At 35.8% G+C, this 23,959-nt stretch overlaps 1 protein-coding gene across 1 annotated transcript in view; it reads left to right on the top strand.

Moving 5' to 3' along the window:
* LOC144435068 (uncharacterized) overlaps positions 1 to 23,959 on the top strand; it is a 96,893-nt gene that overhangs the window by 54,838 nt on the left and 18,096 nt on the right. Inside the window, exons 2-5 of the mRNA XM_078123614.1 lie at positions 8,195 to 8,253; positions 12,062 to 12,161; positions 20,581 to 20,768; positions 21,678 to 21,813. Of these exons, the coding sequence (XP_077979740.1) occupies positions 12,065 to 12,161; positions 20,581 to 20,768; positions 21,678 to 21,813 (421 nt within the window). The 5' untranslated portion in view covers positions 8,195 to 8,253; positions 12,062 to 12,064. The remainder of the gene's footprint in view (positions 1 to 8,194; positions 8,254 to 12,061; positions 12,162 to 20,580; positions 20,769 to 21,677; positions 21,814 to 23,959) is intronic.

The following is a 23,959-nucleotide window of genomic DNA, read 5'->3' as shown; positions in this document are numbered from 1 at the left end:
CTACTGACTACCACCACCACTATCACTACCACCACCACTACTCAGACTACTATGACTACCACTACAATCACTACCACCATTACTACAACTATGATTACCACCACTACTGTGACTACTGTCACTACTATGACTACCACCATCACTACTGACTACCACCACCACTATCACTACCACCATCACTACTGACTACCACCACTACTATGACTACCACTACTATCACTACCACCATTACTACAACTATGATTACCACCGCTACTATGACTACCACCACCACTACTATGACTACTACCATCACTACTGACTACCACCACCACCCTATGACTACCACCACCACTACTGTGACTACCACCACTACTATGACTACCACCACCACTACTGTGACTACTCCCACTACTCAGACTACCACCACCACTACTATGACTACCACCATCATTACTGACTACCACCACCACTACTATGACTACCACCGTCACTACTGACTACCACCACCACTACTATGACTACCACCGTCATTACTGACTACCACCACTACTACTACTATGCCTATACCACCATCACTACTATGACTACCTTCATCAGTTGCAGTTCTGTGTAGCAGGAAATATGTTGTAAACTATAATAAGTTGGTTAAGGAGAGCTATGTAATGACATACAGAGTACAAACTGAATGTCAAGAAAACAAAAATGTCACTTAGAAGTTAGATGTAGATAGCAGACAAACATGTTTCAAGTTAACTCTCTGTATCCGTTAGATATATTCAGAGCCAGGCAGTCAAATGTGAAGGTTATTGGTTCGTTAGTAAATCCAATCTGCCTGGCACCAAAAACTAAAATATTTACTGTGCTGCCATTTAAAATGGTATGCTTTTATTGGTGAAATGTATGTTTGTGTTTGAGTTGTATCCTCTCAGTCATTTGAAACCACTGAGCGTCCATGTTGTTTAAAGTTGTTAATTAGAAAATAAATTTTTCATTGGATTTGAGAACAAGAGACAAGTGGTTTGCCCTGGGCATGATTGCAAGATGTACGCAAACAGAGCAACTAAAAGTCATCAAGTATATTCTAAACATTGTTGATGTAGCCCAGTCAGTGACATCAGTTTGTCTTCAGCTGTTGCATAAATTTGGAGTAGAGATTGTTGACAGGTAGTATCCAGTGGTCTTTGTACTGTCGTCAGCACTACTGTCCTGATATTTGGTGGTCTTAGATGACATCTTGTCAGCATTAATTTGTGTCACAGTCGGCAAAGGATAGAGCCCATAAAGATATGGCTTCTCGTGTGTATATGCAATCCTTCCATGGTAAACGTGAGTAACTTTCTGTCAGTAGCCTCTAACATGAATTCAAAATGTCCCAAGTTAAAGGCAGTGTATGTGTATAATGCATGCAGGAGTTCCTTAGTCATTTATTAAGGAGGGTCTCAGAGTGGCACTTATTGGTCATATCATTGCCAGTGAAATGCATAAGCTGACACGGCACAGAGCAGAGGATCATGCCAACCATCTTAAATTTCATCATTGTCTTATACATCAGAGGTTTAGTAGCTTTTCTGTCATTTTGATCAAATTTAAGATCTGTTGACATGTTGATAGTCCCAAAAGACCCAAATCATAGGTTCATTTTTACTATTTACATCTGTGTAAGTCTCTCTTACCGTAATAGGACATCATAGCTGCCGACCTTTATGATGCCACTCATGACCTTGATGTTGAGGGAGTAGCCTGCATTTTATCTCTATGCTTAGATTGCCACAGAAATTCTACAGTGTTGTTTTATTATTATGTGATTGCAGTGAATAGCATTGGGTACAATTTAGATTGTGCTGCTATCAGTTCTGATATATCAACTATTTTAACAATGACCTTTCATGGAAAAAAGAAAGTCGTCATCCACTCCACACAACTCCTGTGATCCGTGGTTCTCCCATGTTTGGAATAGTTGCATCCAGACATTATCAATCCAAACACTGACCTGCCACTGAGTGCATCCAGACTGTTGTTGATCAGCTCAGCTCTCTCGCTCGCATTGATATAGACAATCCCAGGACACGGAAAGTCGGCTTGTCTCAATAGTGAATGGAAACACTCATTGTCTGACTTATTATACTGATGCTGGATTTTTTAATGTAAACTTTTGGTGGTTTAATTTCACTCCAGGCAGCATGGATCACAGATATAGAACAAGAAATCATTATAGACCTATACCAAAGAAAGGCAAGTGTATTTTATTAATGAGTTATGTATATATATCACTCATGTCAGTTTGTTTTCAAAATAACTTATCTGAGTTGAGTTGATGAAGTGATGCTGTTTTCACCATTTTCTTTGTAAACCTAACACGATTCTTTATCACCAACCATAGCTTCATATTCTCTACTTTCACCGTCTTTCTGGCAACCTTTATGATTTGTTGTGTTGTCTTGAACTCAACTCAGTACAAGTCAGTCATCTCTCCAACTCTGCTAATCATTGGTTGAAGTTCAAAGCGTTCTGTGTCAAGTACATACAATGTATTTGGCAGACCTCAAAAAACTATAGAATAGAAACATAGGATAGAATGGGGGGGGGGGGGGGTTGCAGATAAATGTGACCATGCTGATAATTTGTTAGTACTACTTGAAATCAGTGTACGTTGGTAGGAAGTATTAGGTTTTTTATTGCGTACATGACTAGGTATTATATTGTAGTAGTGGTATTTTTACTCCTACTATGTTTCTAGTAAAACGATGAGTGCATACCGCTATGCCTGAATTCTTGCATGTACAGCACAGACGTAGTGAGTTTACACTACAGTAGTCTATCAGCATGACATAACATCACATTGCAAGCTATATCAATCTGTGTGTATCAGCTCAATGTCTAAATTTAGGCATGTGTCTTGAAACATTTCCATGTAATCATTGCAAAAAATAGAATTGGTGTTATTTCTGTATACAGGTTTTAAACAGAGACGTTTTAGAGGATAAAATTAGACGTCTGTGTTGTCAACAGGATAGTCTTACTTACTATCATCCATCTTAATGACTAGTGTATAAAGTAAAAGTTGTTGTTGAGATGAAGACAAGGTCACTGTAAGACCTATGGTATGTCAACTACATGTAGGTGATTTATCAACTACATTGCCTTCAATGTGCATTCACTAGAAGAAGGAAAAGACAAATTTCTTGTCTGTATCCAGTTGTATATAAATATTCTTGAAACATCTTTCTACTGTCTAAAGTATAACTTTAAATCACTGGCCATGTGAGAACAATTTTTTACAGAGACTTGATAGATCTGCAGGATGTTCCAGTTATTTTATTTAGCAAATTCTGAAGGCATTATCTACATGTATGCTGAGATTTAAAATCTATCTCTCTGACTTTATCGCATTTATGTATCCTTTCTTAAGTTATACAGTATACATGCACATTTGCATATTTGTTGCCACTGGCAACAGACATTAGGCACTTCTGATTTCATTTTCATTCATATTGCCTTCCTTGTATGCTATCATGTTAGTATCTTGATTTTCTGTTACTACAGGCAGTGGAAATACACATTTGCAAGTTAGGACTAAGGAGAACTATTTGTAATATGTTGCCTAAGTGTTGGATCCCTTTTAATAGAGTTAAAAATCTGAAAGCTGTGTCTATCAGCAAATTCAAACCATAGAAAATATCAGTGTAATATCAATGGTCAACCATAGAAAATATCGGTGTAATATCAATGGTCAACCATAGAAAATATCAGTGTAATATCAATGGTCAACTGTAGAAAATATCAGTGTTATATCAATGGTCAACCATAGAATATATCAGTGTAATGGTCAATTATAGAAAATATCAGTGTAATATCAATGGTCAACCATAGAATATATCAGTGTAATATCAATGGTCAATTATAGAATATATCAGTGTAATATCAATGGTCAACTGTAGAAAATATCAGTGTTATATCAATGGTCAACCATAGAATATATCAGTGTAATATCAATGGTCAACCATAGAATATATCAGTGTAATATCAATGGTCAACCATAGAATATATCAGTGTAATGGTCAACTGTAGAATAGATTGAACAAACAATGGAATGTCTCAATCCTTGGCAATAATCTATGTAGTGAAATGATCTTTAAAATATAAACATTATGATAATAACAATTAAATGATCAGCTGATTGTGACTCTTTTAGACTGATGTTTAGTCTATCTGAATACTGGCCTTGTACTGAATGACCGACCCATCTTGGCATTTTAACAAATCCAAGAATTGAGAACAGTACTAGTATGTCACATACATTGGTATTTACTGGATGTAGACTATAATAATACTAGTATGTCACATACATTGGTATTTACTGGATGTAGACTATAGTAATACTAGTATGTCACATACATTGGTATTTACTGGATGTAGACTATAATAATACTAGTATGTCACATACATTGGTATTTACTGGATGTAGACTATAGTAATACTTGTATGTCACATACATTGGTATTTACTGGATGTAGACTATAGTAATACTAGTATGTCACATACATTGGTATTTACTGGATGTAGACTATAGTAATACTAGTATGTCACATACATTGGTATTTACTGGATGCAGACTATAGTAATACTTGTATGTCACATACATTGGTATTTACTGGATGTAGACTATAGTAATACTTGTATGTCACATACATTGGTATTTACTGGATGTAGACTATAATAATACTAGTATGTCACATACATTGGTATTTACTGGATGTAGACTATAGTAATACTAGTATGTCACATACATTGGTATTTACTGGATGTAGACTATAGTAATACTAGTATGTCACATACATTGGTATTTACTGGATGTAGACTATAGTAATACTAGTATGTCATCACATACATTGGTATTTACTGGATGTAGACTATAGTAATACTAGTATGTCACATACATTGGTATTTACTGGATGTAGACTATAGTAATACTAGTATGTCACATACATTGGTATTTACTGGATGTAGACTATAGTAATACTAGTATGTCATCACATACATTGGTATTTACTGGATGTAGACTATAGTAATACTAGTATGTCACATACATTGGTATTTACTGGATGTAGACTATAGTAATACTAGTATGTCACATACATTGGTATTTACTGGATGTAGACTATAGTAATACTAGTATGTCATCACATACATTGGTATTTACTGGATGTAGACTATAGTAATACTAGTATGTCACATACATTGGTATTTACTGGATGTAGACTATAGTAATACTAGTATGTCACATACATTGGTATTTACTGGATGTAGACTATAGTAATACTAGTATGTCATCACATACATTGGTATTTACTGGATGTAGACTATAGTAATACTAGTATGTCACATACATTGGTATTTACTGGATGTAGACTATAGTAATACTAGTATGTCACATACATTGGTATTTACTGGATGTAGACTATAGTAATACTAGTATGTCACATACATTGGTATTTACTGGATGTAGACTATAGTAATACTAGTATGTCATATACATTGGTATTTACTGGATGTAGACTATAGTAATACTAGTATGTCACATACATTGGTATTTACTGGATGTAGACAATGTCATGTGTTGCTCAAAACAAGTAGTATAGGAAATAAGATATAGCATAATGTTTTTATGATAATGCTGTATATATTTTGCATATTATTTTGTTTACTGTTTGTGTTGGAGAGTAACAAATTACATTTTGTGTGTTGTCTTAGCCCTATATTTGTAATTTTAGGGTGAATTACATAGGCTTACTATAACCAAGGCTGTTCTTAGGGTTTAACCTTTAGTGCTCCCACCAACAAACAAAATGCATGTGTAGGAAAGTTGAAAGTAAAGTTTCTGATCCAGGGGCCAAACTTAAACCATATCATAAACACTGTACAGTGTACTATGGGTAACAGTACACATACATTTGATGACAGCTGATGCCTTGTTTTGATGTCAGAATCATTCAGTGAATTCATTGGTCTAATTTTTGTCCTCAGTATATTGGTACAAGGGAGATAACAGCAATATAAGGATTGCTCAAATTTTATGAGGACCAACAACTATGTATGTGTACTTAGCAGTAGGAAGCAGTGCTATATTGTGTGGATAAGCTGTAGGTTGCTATAACTTAGGCAGTGTACTACCATACCCCATAGTCTTCATGATATGTACTGTACAAGGTTAAATCTCCAGCTGTTAAAACATGGACAGCTCCCTTCAATAAAAGCCATAGGTTGGGAACTCTTGACATGGAGTTTATAACAACTGCCGACAGACAATGAACTTTGAAAGATGTACCATACTTGTGGTTTGTTGTGGTTAATAAAGTATAGTTTGTTACACTATAGTACAGTTTCTAGGATACTGGTGTGTTATATTTTTGAACATCAGCACCTGCTGCTACTAGTCAAAGTTACTCAAGGATGCAGATAATACTTTACAGACATATACTTTGTCCAGTAAACTATTTCATTTCTCAAATTCTAGTAAGAACAATAAAAGATTTGAGATGGACAACATCACATATAATTCATTAATCATAAAGGAGAGATTACAAAACATTCTATAAACCTAGTAGGAAAGGTGGGGAAAACCTGCATAAATTTTTAGTTGTTTGTATACCTAGAAATGTTGAATGATTTTGAAGGAGATTATTAGAAATCAAGACAATAGAACTTTGGTTTATTTGTCTACTTTTCTACATTTACAAAGTCCCTTGCATGCTAAAATGGCTATAAATTTCTAAGTTGTGAAATTTGTGGATGTGGCAGCAATGGCACTTTTAAATGTGATTCTTTTACAAAGTCACATACATGCACTTGAAATGTAAGTGGTTTATAATGAAATGTATTTTACAAATTTCTAAGCTGTGCAATTTGTGGATAATGGTTATCTTGATTAGATATTTGGTAATGATATATTGTATATATATGTATATATTGTATATATTTTAATGTTTTTCTCGACACTGTGTGAGAAGAGCCACTGGCTCAACAGTCTATCGAGATTAAATAAAGTCTAATAATAATAATAATAATAATAATGATAATGGACATGACATTGTTGTTCTGGTCTCACACCCCCAACATCAAACTTTAATCTTGTGCCATTTTGGAAACATAGAATAATGCCACGTGAGACTCAAAGATGACTTGCATCCCAAATCTAATTAGTTTTCTCCTTGTTGGTTGTATATTTATTAGAAAAGTAAATTTGTAGATTTTCTTTACAAATAGAAGTATTTGAATTAAAAAGTTTTGTTGTCCTTTGTATCAGCATTCCAAACTGTTTACACTGTTTATAGTCTACATAAATGCTAGCACTGATAGCAGAAGTAACATATATGGTCCACTCCCTAACTTTTAACTTGACTTCTTAACACTCAGTTGATAAGAAGTAAGATGTTGATTGTATAGACAACTAAGTGGAAAGGCCAAGGTAGTTCATCTCCATACATATCATATATCCCTTACAGTGACAACCTAAACAGCATGAACAATGAAAACAAACTGTCTTACATTCTATAATTCAGTGTTTTGTTAAAGGAAGTAGTACATGTAGATAAAATCTAAATCTGTTGTTTTACCAAGAAGGTTTCCCAATAAAGTTACTGTACCAGGTATTGAAATCAATGCAAGTTTTACCATACCCTCCACTAATATCAGGTTGTCAAACCTTTAATATGGGAATACTGTTTATTATGAAAAACAAAATGACCTCAGTACAGAATTGTTTGCTGATAATAATAGTTTGTCACAGAGTTAGAGAGTTTGCTGATAATAAGGTTTGTCACAGAGTTAGAGAGTTTACTGATAATGAGACTTGTCACAGAGTTAGAGAGTTTGCTGATAAGGCTTGTCACAGAGTTAGAGAGTTTGCTGATAAGGCTTGTCACAGAGTTAGAGAGTTTGCTGATAAGGCTTGTCACAGAGTTAGAGAGGGTGGTCCCTCTTTTGTTAAGTACTCTGTTACCTTCCCACACTTCATCACCTTGCTCTGGGGACTCTGAAGTGTTTTTTACTGTGGGAACCCCGGAGTGGATTCTGGCAAGTACCTATTTCCAGAGCTATACAAAGGTATATTGGACTGGTGAGTTTTCCATGAATAACTTCACTATAATGTTATGATTTTAAATTAGATATCAATTTTTAAAATCTTCTCTTTTTCTTCTTTTTATTATTTCAGATTCTTACAGTTCATACCAGCAGCAACACAGTCCTGGTCCTGGAGTGCCGTATAACCAGGTATCCTACTATAGGAGTGACTCTACTACAGTGCAGTATAGCTACGCGCCATCTTTATCTTCTCCTCGTGGTAGATTGTCACCTTATAGAGTGCAGGTAGACTAACCAACAAAAGTTAGCCTGGCAACCATACCATACCATACCATACCATACCACACCACACCATACCACACCACACCACACCACACCACACCACACCACACCACACCACATCGCACCCCACCACACCCCACCACATCGCACCACATCGCACCCCACTGCATCATACCATACCATACCCCACCACACCATACCACACCACACCATACCATACCATACCACACCATACCACACCGCACCCCACCACACCATACCATACCATACCGCACCACACTGCATTGCACCACACCATACCATACCCCATCGCACCATACCACACCACACCATACCATACCATACCATACTGCATCCCACTGCACCATACCATACCATACCGCACCACACCACACTGCATCGCACCGTACCGTACCATATCATACCATCTAAAACTATATAAAGTTCATTCAATCATAGCAGACAACTTCTTATTAATATGCTCCGCAAAAATGTACAAATTTCATTTATTTCAATTCGAATATTTGAAATACTAATAATTATAAAAGGCATAATGGTAAAACGTTCCAGAAGTCAAAAATAGTTTGCCTGTCAACCAGAAAGTAAACAAATAACCAATGTAAATGTATATTACAAGTAAACCATTGAAATGAATCAAACAAGTGAAAAGAATTGTATTTCTTTCATTTTGATGATTGACTTCCTTTGTACTGACATAGGTTTATATAAAAGTCAAACATTACCTGACAAACTTCTAGTGTGGATTATTCCAAATATTTGTCACCATCATATCTACAGTATTTGCCAAACTTTACATTGAATTCTTTTAGTTTTTTGACTCACACAATTCACCCACACCACCCACCTAATACATAAGAATCCCACGGTTGCAGGCTAGCTTAGCTTCTTTTCTTTTCTTTTATTTCTGTTAATTGCTGTTATAAGGTTTTTAGCACAGCTGAACTTCTTAGGTTCAGTAGTGTTGCTATGGGCATGGTAAGTGTCTGTCTGCCTCGATGTGTGTGTGTGTGTGTGTGTGTGTGTGTGTGTGTGTGTGTGTGTGTGTGTGTGTGTTTTGTGTGTGTGTTGTGTGTGTGTGTGTGTGTGTGTGTGTGTGTGTGTGTGTGTGTGTGTGTGTGTGTGTGTGTGTGTGTGTGTGTGTGTGTTTGTGTGTTGTGTTGTGTAAATAACTTAAGTCAAAAACCACTAGACCGATTACCATGACATATGGTGGGTGTATTACCATGAGTGTCTACATTTTTTTGTAGTTGGGAAATTGTTCAAATCAAAATGATCTTACCACTGATGTGTGGTTTGGGTAAAAAATGTGATTTTTGGTCAATAAACTTACACTCAAAAACTACTGGGCTGATCTGTCTGAAATTTGATGGGAACATTCTTAGTGCCGTTTTAGATAATAAGAATTGTTTATAACAGGATGAGCCCATCAGTGATTTGCAAATTGGGGCTAAAAATGTGTCTTTTTGGTCAAAAATCTTGAAACTGCATGGTGAAATGGGGTTGAAACTTGGTGGGGATGTTTCTGGAGGTGTTATTCTGCAGTTATTGTTGAAAACATTTTGACAAAATTGGTAACCATGAAACCATGACCATGCCCTTAGCAACAGTGAAATGATGATGATGCATATTATAAAGATAACAACAGGGATGGGTAGGTAAGTGAATACAAAATCAAATTATGTATGCAAATATGTCTAGCAACAAGACCATGCCCATAGCAATAGCTGAAAACAGTTGTGCTACAATGCTAAGGGGTGCTATTTTTTGTCTTTATATTCTTGTTACTTTGCGTAATTGAATTCTTTGCTCTGCAGCTATTCTCTGGTTTGTATGTATAGTAGTCTTCTGCAATGTAATATTTATCATTCATTATTCTATTTACATTTGTACTTTTGGTTCTCATCAAGTTATTTCCCCATATTTGTCCTCATGCCTATTTCCATAAGTCTATGCAGGTTACAGATAGACTTCCTTTGCTAGACAAAAGATTCTATTTTCATTTAGAAGTGTACTAGCTGTACAGGAAACATTAATATTTGATAACTTGGTTGGTCATACTTTGTACATGTATAGCATTTTGATAGAAGGAGATAGAGTAATGGACCAATTGTATAAGGGATAATCGCACAATGTCGCACAAGCTAAACAAACGAACATCGTTTGTTTAGATTAAAAAACCCTCCCCCCCTCCTCCGAAATGACCATTCAAAAGCATGACATCAAACGTTTATATATGATGTAAACTATGATGACAAAATGTAGTGGTCACTCTACTATGATTGATGCAATTTAAAAACATGATCGCAAAAAAAAATTTAAATACTACCAGAAACTCAGTACCATATCTCACATTTAGAAGTAAATTTTTATCAACTTATCAACATCTCAGTAGTAAATAAAAAAGCTGTTACCAAGTTTTCCGTCAAAATTTTGTTAGAAGTACAAAAATGAAGTTCAACAATCACATTGTCACCAGACCCCCCATCCCATCTCCCCCCACCCCCACCCCCATGAACAAAGTTCGCTTATTGGGCATGTGTGACATTGTGCGATCATCCCTAATAGATACATATCTGTATTCAAGCTAGGGGTGGGATATGGGTATACTTGTTAGCATAAGCCAGATTATATGAGCTGTAATGATTGGACATTATTTAAGGTGTCTTAGAGACATAAGTCAGGAACTAGACTTTATGGTCATTTGTTGTGATACAGTTTTGTACTGTTTATCATTGAATCAATGTGATGTCAGGAATTCTAGAAGGAATTTTCGCAATCCAAATTTTTAGGTGCAACCCTAACTTTTTGTTTTCCTTCATTCATATGCATAACTTGACATTACTAGTTTGTTTAAAATTATTCTTTTTTAAAAAAAGTTTTATATTTAATGTTTTCAAAACCACATAACTTAAACATCATCCTTAATTGCAACTATTGGGTGTATTTGGCTGTATAAGACATAAAGTGTGTTTTGAAATATTTGACTTAGGTCTGATAGGTACTTGGACAAAGTAAGATCCTTGACTTAGGTCTGATAGGTACTTGGACAAAGTAAGATCCTTGACGAAGGTCTGATAGGTACTTGGACAAAGTAAGATCCTTGACTTAGGTCTGATAGGTACTTGGACAAAGTAAGATCCTTGACTTAGGTCTGATAGGTACTTGGACAAAGTAAGATCCTTGACTTAGGTCTGATAGGTACTTGGACAAAGTAAGATCCTTGACGAAGGTCTGATAGGTACTTGGACAAAGTAAGATCCTTGACTTAGGTCTGATAGGTACTTGGACAAAGTAAGATCCTTGACTTAGGTCTGATAGGTACTTGGACAAAGTAAGATCCTTGACTTAGGTCTGATAGGTACTTGGACAAAGTAAGATCCTTGACGAAGGTCTGATAGGTACTTGGACAAAGTAAGATCCTTGACTTAGGTCTGATAGGTACTTGGACAAAGTAAGATCCTTGACTTAGGTCTGATAGGTACTTGGACAAAGTAAGATCCTTGACTTAGGTCTGATAGGTACTTGGACAAAGTAAGATCCTTGACTTAGGTCTGATAGGTACTTGGACAAAGTAAGATCCTTGACGAAGGTCTGATAGGTACTTGGACAAAGTAAAATGATACACTAGTAGGATCATTATTTATATGTAGTTTAAGACATGTATAAACAGTACATCTTTATTTTCACCTTGAAGCAAATGCCACAATATTCCCAAACGCCTGGCCCACAGGGCTCCTATGGAGATGTCATTGATGGGAGTGCACAAGGCAGTCCAAGACACCAACCGCCACCTGGTAAGTTTTCTCATCCTGTTATAGTTTGATTTGTCATAAAAATGATCCAGGCATCAAACTCTGCCTAGTAAATTTTCTTGTCTGGTTTGCCTTAGTTGCAAAAGAAACAACCTCCAACCAGTAAATGGTATAATACCTTGGAAATAAACTAGGCACCAACCTCCAACCATGGATATTTTGTGATCCATTTTGCCAGGGTTGCCATAGAAACAAACTAGGCACCAATGAGTAGATGTTTGCTACATTGTCTTATAAATGAACAAATGGATAATGTTTCTTTTGGCTGAAATCAGATCTCCATAGAAGTAACATGCTCCAAGTCCATGCATGGCTGTAAAAAATTATAGTGTAGCTTGTGGCTATACTTGTCCTTTGATGGAAAGGAATGTTAACAAGCCTACAGAAAACCTGGCTGGTCAGTTCTGTTTGTTATCATATACCATGGCTAAAAAATGACATGTGCAGCTCCTGTAACATGACTCTCAGGAGAAGAGTAGTTAGGGTTTTATTTTACCCAGTCCCACTACCAAATCAGAATGTGTGTGTGTGTGTGTGTGTGTGTGTGTGTGTGTGTGTGTGTGTGTGTGTGTGTGTCTGTGTGTCTGTTTGTATCTCTGTGTCTGTGTCTGTCTGTGTATGTATGTATGTATGTATGTATGTATGTATGTATGTATGTCTGTGTGTATGTCTGTCTGTCTGTCTGTCTGTCTGTCTGTCTGTCTGTCTTTATCTGTGTTTGTCTGTGAGTATGTTGAATCTTATGAAGCTTCATATCATACAGATGATACTTAGAGTCTTACAGTTGTCTTATGGAATAGGTACACTGTTTTTTGCTTCTTAAGTTTGGGGATCCCAAAAAGGAAATAATCCAGTAAACCATGTCATAGTTTTCCATACATTGTACCATAATTTTGTTTGGGAACAAATCCTGGCAAAGTGACTATAGAACCCAGGTAGATTACCCTATATAACTAAAACAATAAGGTATAGTTCTTAACTATGTATCATATCTCAGTATTCCTGCAAAATTTTGCCAAACTGTTCTATTGTTTAATGCATCTCGTTCGGAAAAAAAATGTCCAGAAATTGTTAGAGTCAGCAGTTAAATGTTGGTAGAGTGATAACATCTATAGAAGCACACAATTATGTACTTTTAACTAAAACCATGGTATTAGTATCTCAATGGTTATAAACTAGTCTTTCTATTCCCATTTCTTTATCCACTGTACTGTTAAATTCTAGACATAATCCCCAGTACATGATGTGGTGTATTCATAACTGTTATCTTAACAGAAAGACATAAAGCAAAGCAAAGCAAAGCAAAGTAGGTTTTAATGCTTGCATAGATTTCCATCACCATGAATAGATGGGCTTCTGTCTGTTCGTCAGTCTGTCTGTCTGTCTGTCTGACCTAAATACATTACATTGGTTCCTTCTACTTTTCTACCACCAATTCTTTACACAAACAAAGATAAGCTAAGAGAGTAATGATAAATCTCCCCACCAGTAACATTAATCTTGAGTGGCAAATGTTACTCAACATACTCTCAAGAAATCTAAATATTTTCAAAAATTTTCTCTCAGTGTGTAGACTAGCTGAGGTCAGTCACTATAACATGCATCGTTACTCATGAACAAATTTGTTTCATTCCTAATGAGGTTACCATGGTGATGCTCTTTATGTATTACTATATTTGTAATGTGTAATGATGAGGTTGAAGTTAAGGCAATTAGCAAATTAATGGATTTCAAGGATTGTGCTATGCTAATTACAATTGTTGTTTTCGTTTCGTCAACCAGATAATGAGGGTGTTTGCAACCACGACAAACTATGGCTTGTTGTTAGGGACCACTGAGTAATGGAAATAAAATATCTACTCCAAGCATATAAAATATGAAAAGAACAGTTCAATGTTTGTGATATAAACTAAAACTCAGAAAGAAAATACAAACTCTGAAAAGTGGATAGAGAATTTGATATGCTATTACACTGGTGATAGAACCTTGATCTTAGCTCTCTTAAAACTTGTGAGTGATAAATAACAACTGCTAAACTGAGGCATTGAAATGTGGCAAATGTTACAAGATTGTTTTGTTTTATGTTGTGTCTCCAAATCTTAAGTTTGGATTAAAATATTCTTACCATCAAATACATTGTGTAAGTCTTAAAACCCTTAGTCACCCAAGTGTGAACATAAAAGAGAAAGAATACAGTTTGAAAGAAGTGATTACGTTCTTTTCAATGTGCAAGCATTTGTGGTAACTGTAACCAGAGGTCATATCTGTCCACATTAATTGGTGTCTCCTACGACAGAACCTTAGATGGAGTGTTGGCATGAACCAAACACTCTCTGCCTGGTGTCTCCTACGACAGAACCTTAGATGGAGTGGTTGGTGTGTACTAAGACACTAACCATGGTTGGCGTGTTCTAAGACATAAACCATGGTTGCCATGTACTAAGACACTGTGCCTCTCTAGCTGTATTGCTTTATGTTGGAGATGCCCATTTTCATGTGAACTGTAAGTCTGTTGTATAAAACTGCACTGACTGCCTTGACATTGATTGTCAGGCAAACATTGTGAAGTAAATTTATGATGGTCAGTTTCAGTGTATCAGCAGTGTACAAAAGAGATAAGCCAATGAAAATATAAAGAAATAGAGTGAAAGCTCTCTATAATGACGGAAAAACAGAACATGTTAAAAAGATGAAGTATCAGGTTAGATTTAATTACTGTAACAATAGAATTAGAACATTATGTGAATTCCTTGGAATACAGTATCTTAAAGGACACAGAGTAAAACACATGATCCACAGGAAATCTAGCTAATCCAAACTGGATTAGATGGATCCTTATTGGTATTTAATAAAACCATAGATGTTGGAGAGAGGAACATAAGTGATAAAATGATAGATGTTGGAGAGAGGAACATCAGTGATAAAATCTACCATTTCAGTTCAGAAAAAGAACAATGATGCAAGTTCCAAAACAAAATTTATGAATGATAGTAACTTGAAGGAATCACAAGAAAAATGATAAAAGCAATGCATTAGAGGGTAAAGTTTGTTTTGAAGGAAATGCACATACATACCGGTATTCAGTGATTCAGACTACAATTATATGTTGTTGAGAGATGTGTATAAATATCTGCACTCTACAGTTACTTTGATTTCCTTTTTCCCAGTCTCTGCCAAATTGGGTAAAAGCCAATGCACTCTAGTTTGTCCTGTTTCCTTTTCCCGCTCCTGCATTAGATTAGGTCACATGACTCATACATGTAGATAATCAGGGTAGGGCAAAGGTCAATTAACTGTTATCAAGTATTTCACTGTTTACTGTCCCTGTACACATGAACTTAAGACATTTATCAGTAAATGCATGTCAGTTATCTATGAAAATAATACTTGTTTGTGAAATATCATGTACTGACTGACATCAGAGATGATACTCGTAAAGACACATTGTCTACTATAAATCAAGTTAAATATGAGTATGTGGTAGTTAGGATACAAGGACATTTAGACCTGCTTGATATTGCTGGGTTTTTTTTGTATCAATGTGCAAATCATACACCCAGGTCTATTTATATGAATATGCAAATCAGTGGATATTTGAATTCATTTTCTCTATTTTTTAAGCATCAATTGAAGATTTGGAAAGACCATTTGAATCTCCTGCTTAGTTTAGCTGTCTACACAGTGACTAAACTCAGGACAAATGTAAATGTTGGTTTTAATGGAACAAAACAAAAAAGCATAAAGTTATGTGTTCAAAGTGTGGGTACTAGCAGGGAACCAAGTCACTTCAAGTCAGATACACTAATCTACATTAAGAGGTATACTCTTGTTTACCTGTGATCACATTTATACTGCTAGTCCAAAACTTCTTACAACACAAAGTGAACTGAATGTACAATAGCCGCCCAAGATATCTAACATTCATACTCCAACAATCTTGATCAGATTAAAGGCCAGGGTTTTAATCCCAGGTTTTTACATTAGTGTTATCAGATCAGTTAAAAAGCCAGGGTTTCAATCCCAGGTTCTCACATTAGTGTTATCTTTTCAGTTAAAGGCCAGGGTTTCAATCCCAGGTTCTCACATTAGTGTTATCTTTTCAGTTAAAGGCCAGGCTTTCAATCCCAGGTTCTCACATTAGTGTTATCTTATCAGTAAAAGGCCAGGCTTTCAATCCCAGGTTCTCACATTAGTGTTATCTATCAGTTAAAGGCCAGGCTTTCAATCCCAGGTTCTCACATTAGTATTATCTTATCAGTTAAAGGCTAGGCTTTCAATCCCATGTTCTCAAATTAGTACTGTATTATCAGTTAAAGGCCAGGGTTTCAATCCCAGGTTCTCAAATTAGTACTATGTCATCAGTTAAAGGCAAGGGTTTCTATCCTAGGTTCTCAAATTAGTATTATCTTATCAGTAGGACCATAAGGGTTACATAGGACTATTCTTAAATTCTTAATCAACTCTTTCTGTAGCTTTAACAAACATCCATATTTTAGACCTAAATTTAATCCTAATCTGAACTGGGCCTTGATCTAATAGACTATGTATACAGGCCATAGTCATTGATGGTAAACCACTACACTAGTAGACTAGGTATACAGGCCATAGTCATTGATGGTAAACCACTAGTAGACTATGTATACAGGCCATAGTCATTGATGGTAAACCACTAGTAGACTATGTATACAGGCCATAGTCATTGATGGTAAACTACTAGTAGACTAGGTATACAGGCCATAGTCATTGATGGTAAACCACTAGTAGACTAGGTATACAGGCCATAGTCATTGATGGTAAACTACTAGTAGACTAGGTATACAGGCCATAGTCATTGATGGTAAACCACTAGTAGACTATGTATACAGGCCATAGTCATTGATGGTAAACCACTAGTAGACTATGTATACAGGCCATAGTCATTGATGGTAAACCACTAGTAGACTATGTATACATGCCATAGTCATTGATGGTAAACTACTAGTAGACTATGTATACAGGCCATAGTCATTGATGGTAAACCACTAGTAGACTATGTATACAGGCCATAGTCATTGATGGTAAACTACTAGTAGACTAGGTATACAGGCCATAGTCATTGATGGTAAACTACTAGTAGACTATGTATACAGGCCATAGTCATTGATGGTAAACCACTAGTAGACTATGTATACAGGCCATAGTCATTGATGGTAAACCACTAGTAGACTAGGTATACAGGCCATAGTCATTGATGGTAAACCACTAGTAGACTATGTATACAGGCCATAGTCATTGATGGTAAACTACTAGTAGACTATGTATACAGGCCATAGTCATTGATGGTAAACCACTAGTAGACTAGGTATACAGGCCATAGTCATTGATGGTAAACCACTAGTAGACTATGTATACAGGCCATAGTCATTGATGGTAAACCACTAGTAGACTATGTATACAGGCCATAGTCATTGATGGTAAACTACTAGTAGACTATGTATACAGGCCATAGTCATTGATGGTAAACCACTAGTAGACTATGTATACAGGCCATAGTCATTGATGGTAAACCACTAGTAGACTATGTATACAGGCCATAGTCATTGATGGTAAACCACTAGTAGACTAGGTATACAGGCCATAGTCATTGATGGTAAACTACTAGTAGACTAGGTATACAGGCCATAGTCATTGATGGTAAACCACTAGTAGACTATGTATACAGGCCATAGTCATTGATGGTAAACCACTAGTAGACTATGTATACAGGCCATAGTCATTGATGGTAAACCACTAGTAGACTATGTATACAGGCCATAGTCATTGATGGTAAACCACTAGTAGACTATGTATACAGGCCATAGTCATTGATGGTAAACCACTAGTAGACTAGATATACAGGCCATAGTCATTGATGGTAAACCACTAGTAGACTATGTATACAGGCCATAGTCATTGATGGTAAACCACTAGTAGACTATGTATACAGGCCATAGTCATTGATGGTAAACTACTAGTAGACTATGTATACAGGCCATAGTCATTGATGGTAAACCACTAGTAGACTATGTATACAGGCCATAGTCATTGATGGTAAACCACTAGTAGACTAGATATACAGGCCATAGTCATTGATGGTAAACCACTAGTAGACTAGGTATACAGGCCATAGTCATTGATGGTAAACCACTAGTAGACTAGATATACAGGCCATAGTCATTGATGGTAAACCACTAGTAGACTAGGTATACAGGCCATAGTCATTGATGGTAAACTACTAGTAGACTAGGTATACAGGCCATAGTCATTGATGGTAAACTACTAGTAGACTAGGTATACAGGCCATAGTCATTGATGGTAAACCACTAGTAGACTATGTATACAGGCCATAGTCATTGATGGTAAACCACTAGTAGACTATGTATACAGGCCATAGTCATTGATGGTAAACCACTAGTAGACTAGGTATACAGGCCATAGTCATTGATGGTAAACTACTAGTAGACTAGGTATACAGGCCATAGTCATTGATGGTAAACTACTATTAGACTATGTATACAGGCCATAGTCATTGATGGTAAACCACTAGTAGACTATGTATACAGGCCATAGTCATTGATGGTAAACCACTAGTAGACTATGTATACAGGCCATAGTCATTGATGGTAAACCACTAGTAGACTAGGTATACAGGCCATAGTCATTGATGGTAAACCACTAGTAGGTGGATGTAGATTGCAAGGATGGAAAGCTTTGAATGTTATCGACCTTTATAATATTTTTGTCAGTCAGTGAATTGAAAAATTCCCCCCAGTATGTTGTATGTTTGCCAGATCAGAACAATGCAAGTAGTAGATGAGACTTGAATGTGGAGTTTTATTAGGTTGTCACTGTTTACAGTTTGATTTCTACTCCATATATTCACTTAGCCTGGTTTCTCAGTTAACTTTCCAGTTGGTTATTTCACCCTGCCTGGTTTCTCAGTTAACTTTCCAGTTGGTTATTTCACCCTGCCTGGTTTCTCAGTTAACTTTCCAGTTGGTTATTTCACCCTGCCTGGTTTCTCAGATAACTTTCTAGTTGGTTATTTCACCCAGCATGGTTTCTCAGTTAACTTTCCAGTTTGTTATTTTAACCAGCCTGGTTTCTCAGTTAACTTTCCAGTTGGTTATTTCACCCTGCCTGGTTTCTCAGTTAACTTTCTAGTTGGTTATTTTAACCAGCCTGGTTTGTCAGTTAACTTTCTGCTAAGTTATTTCACCGAGCTTGGTTTCTCAGTTAACTTTCTAGTTGGTTATTTCACCCAACATGGTTTCTCAGTTAACTTTCTAGTTGGTTATTTCACCCAGCATGGTTTCTCAGGTAACTTTCTACTAAGTTATTTCACTCAGCCTGGTTTCTCAGTTAACTTTCTACTAAGTTATTTCACCCAGCATGGTCTAGTTGGTTATTTCACCCAGCCTTGTTTCTCAGTATAGCCTTCTCCCGGAGTGTGGTTTCTCCCAGCCTTGTCCCCATGTAGTTTTCTACTAGAATATTATTTCACACTGCCTGGTCTTTCTTATATTCTTTAAGAGATTGTTGCATGAATCAGGCCTTGCCAATGTTTCATAGGGTGGGGATGGCTCTGTTATATATTATAAATAGTATATATTTTACTTGTTAGTAAGAAATAAAGCAGTGCCTCTGTAAAGCAATGTTCAAGCTAATTATGTTTTCCCTTACTTATCTTATTCATATCTTTCTTTTAGAGTCCTAATATAGAGTTTTTAATATTTTTCTTGAAATCAGTTTTTACCTGTTTACATTTAGCTTGACTTCAACCAGTGTGTTAACTGTATGTATTCACTGGATAAAATGAATCGGTGTGTTGACTGGTCTGATAGAAGATTAATTATATACTCTATGAAATCATGCAAAATATACTGTAAAATGAAATATGAAATATTGTTCAACAGTCTTCCAACATAACCATGGTCCAGTATCTGATAAGCTGTAGTGATGGTGTCCACATACACATATTCTCTATTGTTTTGTTTTGTTTTAATTGCTTCCTTTGATGATATGTTTTTCTAGAGTGTTGTTTTGTAACTGTCCCACTCCAGGTGATTATGATTCAGTAGAACCTGTTACAGTCCAGTATTGAAACACAATTGTATCTGATTTCTACTGTAGAACAAGGTGAATCCCTGCAGTCATTCTAAATTGTCCATCATTATGCAATCAGACAAGAGATTACAAGAGACATCTAACAAAACCATCAATTAAAAAACCCTGGTAATGTTCTTTTGATGAGTTCACAGTATCCTGTAGTGTATTTGCATAACATTGCAGCCATTGACATGCCATGGGTAGGTTTATATAGTTGTAATCTTGGTCCCAGTCCAGTGTTTTAATCTTTGCTTGGTATGCACTCTTGTTACAGGCTACCAGCATACCAGTGATGCCATGCCAGGCAAGAAACTGCTACCAATGGCTCATTTGCATCATCCATACCAGGACATATGGTTACGCAGACAAAGTGGTCATAATTCAGAAGAAGAAAGTGGTGTGGATGTCAATTCTTCCACAGAAAGCATGGAAAAGAAATTAGCCCAAGTTGCACAAGACCAGGTATGTGTGGCTACCTGTCATTCTAATCATGAACTAGTATGATACTACCCTGTTTCTTTTTTAACTACACATTATAAGTTTAAAGCAATGCAAACTTAACTAAGTCATGGCTGAAATATTACCACTTCAGCCCCTAAGTGTAAATTTAGTCAATATGTATAAACATGTATTATTGCACAGTATTTGTCATTTCATTGTCAATGGGGCTTCAAAATTAGCTCCTCTTCTTTCTGTGATTTGGTTACATTTATTTAGAAATGAAAGCTATGCCGTGACAACTATGATATTTTCCAGGCAGCTACTATCACTTTTTCATGTAAACAATTTCTGCATCAATAAAAGGTAAATTACAGTTTTTAAGGGTGCTTGAACATATGACACAACTTCAGACACCCCTCACCATATCATAAACAACCTCCTCCTCATTTTGTGGCCATCTCTGTAATTGATCCCACTGACCTTCATGGTTGTTTGTACTGCCAAACAATCATACCTGTGATTTGTTGACAACAGTTAATTGTGTGTCCTTGTAATCCTTGAGTTTAGTAAACGTTAACTGTAATATTTAAATTAATTGGACAATAGATGCAGCATACATCATAACCTAAATGGAATGTGTATGATTGTTGTGATGGCTAGCTTAATGTAAACATGTGTATACATGCTCATTATAACCATTTAACTTTTCTTTGACTTCATTCAGTCTATAAAAAACACAGAATTATCTTTGTTTGGCTATTCATCTCCTTTCAAAGTTTCCTCAAGTTTTGAGGTTTCAAATAGAGCTGTCACTTTATTGACAGCCACAAACAATACTTGTTTTTGTTGTTGTTATCAGTAATAAATTAATCCATTTAGCAGAGTCTGACATTTTATGTATGACTTTATTTTTGTGTGTTTGTATTGCAGCCTGACGTAGTGAGTACAGCTACAAGTGGTGTTGGTGGTAGTGGTCCCTACATTGTAGGAGTTAGTACCAAACCTCTATCACAACAAAGTCATAGTTATGAAAATGTACTTATGCCCCACCCTGCAGAAATTTCAAGTAAGCACAGATATTAGCAATCATGTAGTTATGCCCCACCCTGCATAGACTTCAAGTAAGCACATATATTAGCAACCATGTAGTTTTGTTAAGTTATAACAAGTGTTTGTTTTGTTACAATTGGTGATACTCAGATAAAAATGGTTGTATGTGACAGTAAGTGAGATAGACATTTATTTAATGAATTCAAAGGGTCCTGACTTTGACCCATCTGGATGTAAACCCACAGTATCTCTGAGTTTCAGTATAACCTTTATTACATGGATTTAAACCCACAGTATTTCTGAGTTTCATTATAACTTTCAGTACATGGATGTAAACCCACAGTATTTCTGAGTTTCATTATAACTTTCAGTACATGGATGTAAACCCACAGTATTTCTGAGTTTCATTATAACTTTCATTACATGGATGTAAACCCAAAACCAAAGTAATTGAAGCTCATTTAAAAGGAAGAAGGAAAATAAATTAAATCATCCCTTTCTGTGTTGGTGGCAAAATGAAACAACTTTGCAAAGAATGATAATGTTACAATGATAAATTTTAAACTTAGAAATAGTTGAAAGTTTCAAGATAAGATGGACACCACCCAGTATATCTTTCAGGAATAGTATTGTTTCCTGTATTGGACAAGTTTTGGATCATGGCCAAGACAAATTAAGCTTAGAGTAACTTCTCACATGTCATTGTAGTGGTGTGGTGTGATGCTGGCTTTCCTTTCAACAAATCAAGTTTCAATCAGGTTTATTACATAAGGGTAAAGTAATGACAAGAAAAGTACTGAACACCAGTAAATTACTCTTATGTATATATAGAGCACAAATGACAGGATTTGAGCAGAGCTAGAAATGTGATATGTTGTTAATTTGCAGTTTGACTAACATTGACTTGTGGTTATAGAAGCTTGTTTGTCACATGATTCCATCGTATCTAGAGAATACTGTGATCAAATCACCAGTACATTTTGACATTCTTGATGGCCTGGAATTAAATCCCAAATTCTTGTATCAACAGAATTAGAATTGTTGTTGCTTTTATTTGCAAATATGTTTTCAATGATTGCTATATATTGAATTTTCTACTTGACAGTAATTTTTCTCTCAGAATTCATAAAACATGTGATGTATGTGACATATTGTCAAAATTAGTCTGATTACAATTACCCTATAAAATGATTGAAAATAGGAAAAGTAACATTTTTTATCAAAATTCCCCAAATATATGATGTGTTCCAGCATTAGTAAACATTTTGTCTGATTATTGACAACAAATGTAAACTTGGCTTTCTTTCACATAAACAAATCAGTCAAGAAAACCTAATGTAGGAGTTTACATCACTTTTGAATTTCTCATGACAAAACTTTTAATAGTTACATAAAGTGAAATGTTGACAAAGTATGATGGTAAAGTAGGTTGAGAACCAGGCTAGATAACTTGCTAAGTCTACTCAATTGTTAGACTTTCTTGCAATTACATTTACAAGTCTGTTCTTATATCTCAATTAGAATAAATACCATATACCAACCATAATAAATGTTGTGATTTCACTATTTAAATACCTACATGCTTTAAGGCTATGTCAGGAATTAGAGATCCAACTACTTAGACTTTCACAGCTGATATAAACTTTTCTGATGTTTGTACCAATTAGTCCACAGGTACTCGAATCAATGTGTAGAAAAAAAATGTATTGTATATAAATAAGACAAGGTTTGAAGGTTCGGCCAACCTAACGAGCCACAGACTGTTTACAATTCAAACACCCGACGATTTCAACAAATGATTACGATAATCAAACTGCCACTAAAACTCACCTAAATGCCGTCAACGAAGCGCAATTAAATATATTCCATGATTTTATCATCAATAACCAAAATTTGTTGTGCAAGACTACAAAATTCGAAGGATTTCTGGACCGGTGCAATGGCACGATCGGCGGTAAGTCACGTATTTGACAATTGAACTACTGACCGGAAATGATACTTGCGGCTGATTGGTTACCAACGTCAAGTGCCTACGCCATCCTCTTCTTACACGTCAAAGTGGATGTCCTGAATTGTGACATTTCATCACAATAAAGTTACTGAGAATAATAATTCTAGCAAATGAATAGATAAAAGGTACTAACCAATAACTTGAAGCTGCC

This window comes from Glandiceps talaboti, chromosome 5, assembly GCF_964340395.1.
Source record: "Glandiceps talaboti chromosome 5, keGlaTala1.1, whole genome shotgun sequence".
In the NCBI taxonomy this organism is placed as follows: domain Eukaryota; kingdom Metazoa; phylum Hemichordata; class Enteropneusta; family Spengelidae; genus Glandiceps; species Glandiceps talaboti.
The sequence above is the reverse complement of the archived record's forward strand: the minus strand, read 5'-3'. Positions and strand labels throughout refer to the sequence as shown.